Here is a 9372-nt window from a genome sequence, read left to right on the forward strand (position 1 = left end):
AAAACTATACTCCAACACACTAGATGCAAACATTACAAATATCACACAAAGATAATTTTTAGCTATAATACAATTAAAGATCTCTCTTGCAAAGCTACATGTCAAAGTACATATTAAAACAACTTCGCACTCAGAAGGCTACATATTCAAATTACTGTTCCAAGACCATAAAAATTTAGAAAAAAAAAGTATTTCAGCAAGTACGACTGAAGAGAATGATACCATTTACCTAACAAGGGACAAATTTTGAAGATCAGTATTTCTGTCAACGATGTGTTAACTATAAATTGTAGTAAATACACTAGAAGACCGAGTTCTTATTTTTCAAGAATACTCCTCATTAACTGTACAATTCTGTTCAGAAAGGTGGTGGAAAAAATGTAATAAAACAAAAAAAAATTTTAAATTTCACATGTCTGCGTTATCAGCAGAAAGCATCTTTTTCTCTGTCTTCCACAGAACCTAAAGCTAAACCAGACACTAATCTCTAATAATAAAATACTTTAGTGTTCAATACTGATAAACACTCCTGGCCTTTTGCCTTTAAAATCCCTCTATAATACAGGCATCCCATTCCTACTGAGATACAAAAACAAACAAACAAAAAAAGTAAAAGAAAAAATACCCTGCTTTGGATTATGGCCAAAATAGCACTGCAGTGACCCAGAGGAGAACAACACACTCATCTCCTCTGGAAATAGGGCAGATTATTTTCTTTAAATCACACTTCATACACTCACTGGTTTTCAGCTACACAAGAAATATACTTATCATACAGCTTGTAACCCTCTAAGTGCAACGTTATTAAGAAGGTCCTCTGTTTCTTTGTTGCTGTTTTTTGTTTGTATGTAAATATAAAGTGACTGCGTAATACATGGAGAGAAAACAGAGAATTATGCAAAAAGCAATTCTTCATAGAGTCCCACTTACCTACAGAAACATTGGGGTATATTTAGCCATAAACAACTGAAATCTTAACTCCTTAAAAGATGTGCTGCCTGAAGCCTTACTTTCGCATCTTTTTATATATGCCTTGTTACACCTTCACCAATTAAAAGATTAGAATCATGAGTTGCTCTGGCTACAGTTAAATACATAATGCATTTTTGCGCAGTCTAGTATGATTATACACCTATATGATGAAGTCCAGCAATACAAACTGAACTCTGGTTTCAAGTCTCTGAAGATAACGAAACTCTTTCCATTAAAAACCTTTCAGAAGTAACAGTAAAGCCCTGTAGGTATCATCACCCGAGCCTAGAACCTCAAATGATTTCCTAAGGGATTTTCTAAAACACTTCAGGTTTCCTTTTAAAGTAAAAACAACATTTAAAACACAGAATCCATATGCATACCTTAATTTATCTACAAAAGTCTGCTGCCATCAAGGAATGCTACCGATCAACTATCCAGTCAAGAAGAAACAGAACCAAGTCAGTCAGCCTAAATCCTCAACGGGTCCGACCACGCCATCCCCTGTGCATTGTACAAGAAAACCCAACGTAGAACTGAAAAGGCTCCAGGATCCTCTCAGGAATCATAGAATGCCCTCTGGATCTGGCATGCCGGACTGCTATTCAACACTGAGGCTGGGTGGTTTTTTTTGGTGTGGGTTTTGGTGTTTTGTTTTTGTTTTTCCAAACCATGCTTTTTTTCTTCCAAGCAGTATGAAATCTGGAATTAAACCAGAACAAGACTTGTTTCATCTCCATGCCGCAGACTACAACCACCGAGCCCCAAGCTGACTCCAGTTTCAGCACTGACAGAGTATCCCTGTTTTCCTTCTGCCCATGCACTCTACCTCCACGTACAAAGAGACCGTGATAAAGATAAATGACACGGAGCCACAGATCCCGAGAAGTCTGTTAATGAATGCTAATATCCGATTATCAGCTTCTGGCTCACACATAAGGTACAGAAAGAAAAGTCTGTGCATAAATACCCATTCTAGAGTTAGTGCTTTGCCTTTTTCTTTAAAATAAATTCAGACAACCAAAGAATTTATAAAGGAACTGATGTGGAAGAAAAATATATGCCAATACTTTCATCTGCTATTACACCTATTACAATATGGTATTTAAAAGATTCACAATTTCAATTTAAATAAATTTATTTTAAAGAAGCTGGGTTTTGACTTACTTCAGTGCAGGCAAAACTCCACTCTTTTCCCAACCCTGGAAAAACACACGCACAGCCTTAACTTCATATACAGGGTTAGGCCTGTTAACTTCAACAGCAGCAGAATTTCCGCTACAAGGTACCTAATGTTTCCAGATGGCTTTCAGCAAATGTGCTACTTGCCTTTTACATATAAAACTTCTCCTAACTTCACTTTACAGAGACGTGAATGTGCAAAGAAGTCCCCAATGTTTATGTGGTCCAAAAGGTGTGATTTCACTCATTAAAATTTCCTATAAGTAATGCATCTGTATTAAATAAGCAGGTGCAATGGTATGAATGACGTTTTAACTTCATTTTACATCAAACAAACACCTTCACCACAATATTAAATAATTCCAATTAGCTTTTATTTTCAAAAGCTACTTACTACCGGTGCTTTCACACAGAAGTTTAAAAAGCTAGCTTTTATTTATGCTATATAAGGAAGTACCTATCGGTGGAGAAAGTGCTGCTGTCATAGCATTATAATTAAAGTTATCCCCATATGAACGATGGTTCGCCCTCTGAGGTGGACTTGCTGGTATAGATTGTGACCTTTGTGACACGGTAGAAGAAATTCCTGCCAACATCTGTCCCAACATCTGTAACATCTGGAGCTCTCGAGCATGCTCAGCTTCCCGACGCTTGTCCTCAATTTTGAGCCTCTGCTCTTCATATCTGTAAAATTTTTCTTCTGTATCCACACTCTGCTGCAGAAATTTTTCCATCATTTTATCCAATGTTAAATTTGCGTGGCGTTTTTTTGATCTTTTGGGCTGATTGAGAGGTGGGGTAATAGTTGGAGCATTGATTTCTTTAAAGCCTAAAAAGAAGAAGATAGACAATTATTTTTCTGAAGAAAAATAATTTTCTAAGAAGAAAGCAGCAAAAAAATCTCCCTATGAGATTTGCACCTAATGCATCACAAAGCTGTTACACTTTTTCAATGTGAACTGTAATTATTTCAGATATTTTTATTTCAGAGTACCAAAGCAACAGCACAAGCTCCTACAAAGGTATAAAGGTAACAGAAGAATCATATAGAGGCATCTTTTAATTGTTGTAGTACTAAACTTCAACAACAGAAGTCTTTTTGTTCTTTTAAAAGGTTTAAGTGAAGGCTATTATATAGTATAGCCTCATTTGTGTATTGCAGGTAATTACATTAATCTAAATTGAGTTTCAGTCTGTTGGCATTCTGGATTTGCATTTCAAAAGAACATTAGTGTAAACAACTCTTTGATGAGGTTTATGTGTAAAAAGAGCTGGTTAAATGTCAACCAATTGGCTGATTCCTCAGTGATGTCAACTTCTGAAGACAGGTTCATGTTTGTATTAAAACCACGGCACTAATCTCAATTTAAAACAAACAAATAACACTGCTTCCCCCCCAGCCCAAACCTCCACAACACAAATACAGAGCTGAGTGTAAAGAACGAGCAAGGAAAGGACAGGCTTTATCAAGGGGCTGTTTCTGTTCGCAAGCCCACTAAAGTTAGCAGCAGTGTTCCTGAAACACCTCAAGCAATTAATTATGTAAAACATCTGCCCCCGTACTCTGACCCATCTGCAACAATAAGCAGATTTTTCAGGTATTATCATCATCATTGTTTTAATACCGATAAACAAAACTGCACACAGTCTGTAGGGAACAGGAAAATCCTCCAGCGACAAGGACGCCCGTTTTCTTGTATGGCGCTACCTGACACTTTGTCTCTGTGCTTTTTCCCCTTGGCTTCCCATTGATAAACACCGGTAAAACTCACTATGGTCTCCGTTCCCCAGCATCTCCTCCTACCCGGTTTACAGCATTTCCCACCTCTGAGCAGCCCGCTGCCCTTCCAGGCGGCGGTAGCGGAGGGTAAAAGCTCTCAGGGACGAGCAAGGTGCAGGGCGGAGTGGGGGGGGGACAGGGGCGGATTTCGGAGCCCAGAGGACGAGGCGGGAGAGAGCGGGGTAAGACAGAAGCCGCTAGAAGCACGCTAGCTCGAAAGAAGCACCGGCAGCTGGGCTGCGAGAGCCCGGGGTTGCCGCGCTGCCCGCGGGGCGAGGGGAAGACACCGGGCACCGGGAACCCGCAGGCTACTCACCGTCACCCGGCGGCACGGGGATGGCGAAGGAGGGGCACTCCACCTTGATGGGGTGGTCGGCGTAGGAGGAGCACTCCCCGGAGTCCTCGGTGAAGTTGTCGCGGGGGGACTCCAGCTCGGCGTCCTCGTCCAGCTCGGCGTCCACCTCCCGGCTGTTGTGCGGCGTGCCCGGCGTGGGCGGCCCGGCCAGCGGCCCCGCCGACTGGGAGCCGTCGGGCGGCGGGGCCAGCGGCTCGGGGGCGCCGTCGGGCCCCCCCCGGCAGCTGAGGATCCGGTCCATCTCGTCGTAGTACTTGCATATCTTGCGGGCGTGCCCGTTCTTCTTCAGCCCGTCCCGGGCCTGGTAGTATTGGCGCTTGAGGCCCTTGATGCGGATGCGGCACTGCTCGGGGGTGCGCTCGAAGCCCAGCTCGGCCAGGCGGCAGGCCACGTCCCGGTACACATGGCTGTTCCGAAAGTTGCCGTCCAGCGCCGACTGCACGTCCGCCTCGCCCCAGATCTCCAGCAGCGCCCGCGTCTCCAGGTCCGACCACAGGAAGCCCCGCGTGTTCGTGATCATCCTTGGCCGGCCGGGGTCACTGCAATGGCCGCGCACCGGGGAGGGAGAGGGAGGGAGGGGGAGAGCGAGGGAGGGAGGGAGGGACGGAGGGGGGCGGAGGAGGGCGCGGGGAGGAGGGAGGGGGGTTTAATGCCCGCACTTGGCTCTCCCAGGGGGCGCCTACGCCAGCCCCGGCCGCGGCAGCCGCGGTGCGGCGAGAAGCGGAGGGCAGCCTGGCCCGGGGCCCCGCATCCCAGCCCGGGCCGCTGCCGCTCGCACGCACACAAAACTTTCCAGGCGCCGCCTTGCGCTGCGAGCACCTGCAAAAAGGAGGGGAGTGCAAAAAAAATAAAAACACCAAAAAAAAAAAAAAAAAAAAAGAACAAAACACCAACACCTCCCCCCAACGGCTCGACCTCCTCAGAAAAAGGATGATAAATAAAAAATAAACAACGGGGATGCCGGCGCGGAACGGCGGCTCCCTCCCCCGGGGCAGGACGCGCCGCCACCCCGCTGCCCAGCTCCGGCAATCATTCGTGCGCGGCCACGGCGGCCGCTCCCCCGCCTCGAGCTCCTCCGGGAGCGGCAGGACGACGGCGCTGACTGGACTTGGAGGCCCTGCTCATCACAGCGCACCTCCCCCCTTCCCTGCTCCCGCCCTCCCTCCCCGCCGCAATGGAGCGCGGTCCCACGCACACACAGGGCGCTGCAGCTCGGCGCACGGCGGCCGAGAACCCGCGGCCCCGCTCAGTGCCCTACACACCGCCGCGCTGTGCCGTGCCGTGCCGCGCCAGCACGGGCAACAACACCCTGCCCCCTCCCCAGGGCCGCCGTGTCACCCAGCCCCGGGGCGGGCAGCCGGTCTCCCGCACGCCCGCATTAGCGCGCACCGGCACCGAGCGCTGCCTGCGGCGCGGGGGCCGCCACAAAGGCCCCCGCTGCGGCTGGTAGAGACGGCGCCTCCCGGCGGCGCCCGCTGGGTCAGGCAGCGCCTGCGAAGGTGCCGGTGGCCGGGTCTGTGTACGCTTCCCCCCTGCCCCGGACACCGCTTTCTAAGGCAGGTGAGCGGCCCTGCCGGTCCCCGCTGCAGGCGGGGGTGGGTGTCATTGTGTCGGGCCGCCCCCGCGCCCCGCTGCCGCCCACACGCCACTCCGGCCCCTGCCCTTTCGCTTTGGTTTTGTTCAGAAACCGTTCTCCGGCGGGAGCGCCAGGCCCACCTCCCCGTCACGGGGGCCGCCACCGCCTCCCTCACACCCCGGCCAAGCCCCCGCAGCGGAGCCGCCCAGCCGAGGCCCCCCACCCTGCTGCTTTTCCTCGCGTGGCGAACACACCCACCCACCGACCCACCCCGCCGCCTGCCCACGGCCTCCCGTGGCCCCCTCAGCAGCGGCCAAGCCAGCCGCCGCTCGGCGCCCACCCCGCCTCCCCTCAGAGGCAAACCCCGCCCCCTGCCAAGCTCCGGTGCGGAGATGTTTATACCTTCGTCACACCGCAGCCAGAGGGCCGCAGCCAAGGCCAGCGCAGCCAATGCACCGGCGGCGACAGCGCCCCGTCCCCACATCCTTCTGGGCCGGGGGAGCAGGCAAGGGGCTGCGGCCGGGCCGGCCCCGCAGCGCGCCGCTCCGCGCTGTCCTCTTACCTCGCCGCAGCGCGGGGCTCCCGACACCCGCCGCCAAGCGCGCAGGCAAGCGGCACACACAGCTCATCGGCGCGGCTTCCGGCTCCGCGCCGGGCAGGGCAGGCCTACGCGGGCGCGCCGGCCCGCCACCGCTCCGCGCCTCCCCGCGGCGCGCCGCCGCCTGCCGCCTCCCCACACCCCCCCGGCGGCAGCCAATGGCGGCGCGGGCGGGCCGCGCTGAGGTAACGGCGGCGGCTGCCGGCCGCCCGCGGAGGCGGACAGGACCGCTGCGGCTTTCCCCGGCGGCTTCGGGCCTGGCGCCCGCGAGCCTCCCCGGCCGCTGGGTCTCGGGGAGCGGGGGCGAGCGCGCAAGGTGCGCGGTTGTGTGGCAGAGCCGGGCCCGGGAGGGGAGAGGGAGAGGCAGAGGCGGGAGTGCCCGGCCTGGCCATAACGGCGCTTTTCGGCTGCCTTCCCGGCCCTTTTAATTTGCTGCAATTAAAAACTCGTCGGAATTGTCATTTATCGTTCCCAGCATTTGAAAGCTCTTCACATCCCGCACCTCCTTCGCCAGGGGTTTCTGAGCAAACCACCGATTTATGAGTGTGAGTCATTTCTAAGCTGCTATTTCTAGCTCAGATGCATCGTTTTAGAGCAGTATTCTTGTAATATTTTCTTTTACTCTAAAGCACACCAGAGGCGATAGGAATACCAGCTGATGTTCACCTCTGGTCCTACGGCACCTACGTAATTGAGGCAATAAATCAAAATACAGCATCGCCCAGGAGAAACGAATGTGATTATATGCATGAGAAATCTGAAACATTAAAGCTCAAAACAGCTGTAATTTCTGCTCTAGACTCCTGGGTATTTCAAGCAAGAGCGTAATTATTAACTCATAAAACCTTCTGGCCTAACTACAGCAGTAAAATATTAATCTTTCAATCTGTTAATATTTTGAAAAGGTAAAGACAGGCAACATTTTCTTTACTGTTTTGTGTTACATATCAGCTGTGATCAAACAGACCTGCTGGTTTTACCTCGACCAAACCCAAGCAGGAGAGATTTGAAGCGCTTCATCTTCAGAAGCCTCACTTAGAACAGCTATGCTGTCTGAGAACTGCCAGACAGACAACCTGAGCTTTTAGTAACCCAGACTGGACCTGCTGCTAAGCTGAGGAAGTGTGGTCTGGACGATCAGGTGGTGAGGTGGACTGTGAACTGGCTGAAGGAAAGAAGCCAGAGAGTTGTGGCCCATGGGGCAGAGTCCGGTTGGAGGCCTGTATCTGGTGGAGTGCCTCAAGGGTCAGTACTGGGACCAGTACTATTCAATATATTCATCAATGACTTGGATGAGTCAGTAGAGTGTAATATCAGCAAGTTTGCTGATGACACTAAGCTGGGAGGAGTGGCTGACACGCCAGAAGGCTGTGCTGCCATCCAGCGGGACCTGGACAGGCTGGAGAGTTGGGCGGGGAAAAATTTAATGAAATATAACAAGGGAAAGTGTAGAGTCCTGCATCTGGGCAGGAACAACCCCAGGTTCCAGTATAAGTTAGGGAATGACCTGTTAGAAAGCAGTGTAGGGGAAAGGGACCTGGGGGTCCTGGTGGACAGCAGGATGACCATGAGCCAGCACTGTGCCCTTGTGGCCAGGAAGGCCAATGGCATCCTGGGGTGTGTTACAAGGGGGATGGTTAGTAGGTCGAGAGAGGTTCTCCTTCCCCTATACTCTGCCCTGGTGAGACCCCATCTGGAATATTGTGTCCAGTTCTGGGCCCCTCAGTTCAAGAAGGACAGGGAACTGCTGGAGAGAGTCCAGCACAGAGCCACAAAGATGATTAAGGGAGTGGAGCATCTCCCTTATGAGGAAAGGCTGAGGAAGCTGGGTCTCTTTAGCTTGGAGGAGACTGAGGGGTGACCTGATTAATGTGTATAAATATGTAAAGGGTGAGTATCACGAGGATGGAGCCAGGCTCTTCTCGATGACAACCAATGATACGACAAGGGACAATGGGTTCAAACTGGAACACAGGAGGTTCCATTTAAATATGAGAAGAAACTTCTTCATGGTGAGGGTGCCAGAGCACTGGAACAGGCTGCCATGGTGGGTTGTGGAGTCTCCTTCTCTGGAGACATTCAAAACCCGCCTGGACACATTCCTGTGTAACCTCATCTGGGTGTTCCTGCTCCGGTAGGGGGATTGGACTAGATGATCTTTCAAGGTCCCTTCCACTCCCTAACATTTTGTGATTCTGTGAACTATAACCCAGGTACTGGAGCAGGAACTGGGATGCCTGACAAGTTCACTGTCAGGTATTAACTTGTTTATTGGAAAGTTACTCTTCTATACGTCCTGGTATCAGGTATGATTTTGAAAGTATTGTCATACTGGGTGTTGCAGAGGAGAGATGTAGGGTTCTTACAGCAGAACAATGTTTAGATCGCTCAAAGGAAATTGCGACTTAAGAGAGTTTGGTGACAGGTTCACTCTGTTATTTGCTGCTTGGAGGAAATATACCAGGCTGTGGCAGATGCACTCGACTCCCCCCCCCCAGCCAAACCAACAGCAGTTTGGTCCAGGGTCCAGAGAAGGGAAAGGCCTGAGCCGTAGCCAGGTTAAAAACTCCTTCTAGGAAACCCACAAGGAGGCAGAAGAGCAGATGAACACGAATAAGTTAGGGGTACAAGGAGTATGCAATTCAGCTACGACTCAACCACTTTATTCTATAAATATGACAGCCTGGGTGAGCCCAGTTTGAGCTCTCTCTCTGCTAAATAAGCTGGCTGTATGGTGATGGTTTTTACTACTCTCCTACTCATCTACTATATGTAGATGGCTCTAATTTAAGTTTCATATCAATCATTAAGTCAGTGCGTACTGAATAGAATGAATCACCTGAAATTATAAGGTGGTGTGATTTTTAATATACTCTCTGCTTTGTGTTACTTAGTAAGCTGACTTTGCC

At 50.6% G+C, this 9372-nt stretch overlaps 1 protein-coding gene across 4 annotated transcripts in view; it reads right to left on the reverse strand.

Moving 5' to 3' along the window:
• The window catches only part of NAXD (NAD(P)HX dehydratase), a 51490-nt gene extending 44628 nt beyond the window's left edge, over window positions 1–6862 (reverse strand). Inside the window, exons 1-3 of one of the 4 annotated variants that reach the window (XM_082043381.1) lie at window positions 6428–6564; window positions 4251–5108; window positions 2612–2983 (exon numbers count right to left, since the gene is read on the reverse strand). In XM_082043381.1, coding sequence (XP_081899507.1) covers window positions 2612–2983; window positions 4251–4809 — 931 coding nt within the window. In that variant the 5' untranslated portion in view covers window positions 4810–5108; window positions 6428–6564. The other 3 variants (XM_082043382.1, XM_082043384.1, XM_082043383.1) reach the window with 3 other exon arrangements.
• Between the last annotated feature and the right edge of the window lie 2510 nt (window positions 6863–9372).

Source organism: Streptopelia decaocto (genome assembly GCF_964273445.1).
Source record: "Streptopelia decaocto genome assembly, chromosome: 1".
Classification (NCBI taxonomy): Eukaryota; Metazoa; Chordata; class Aves; order Columbiformes; family Columbidae; genus Streptopelia; species Streptopelia decaocto.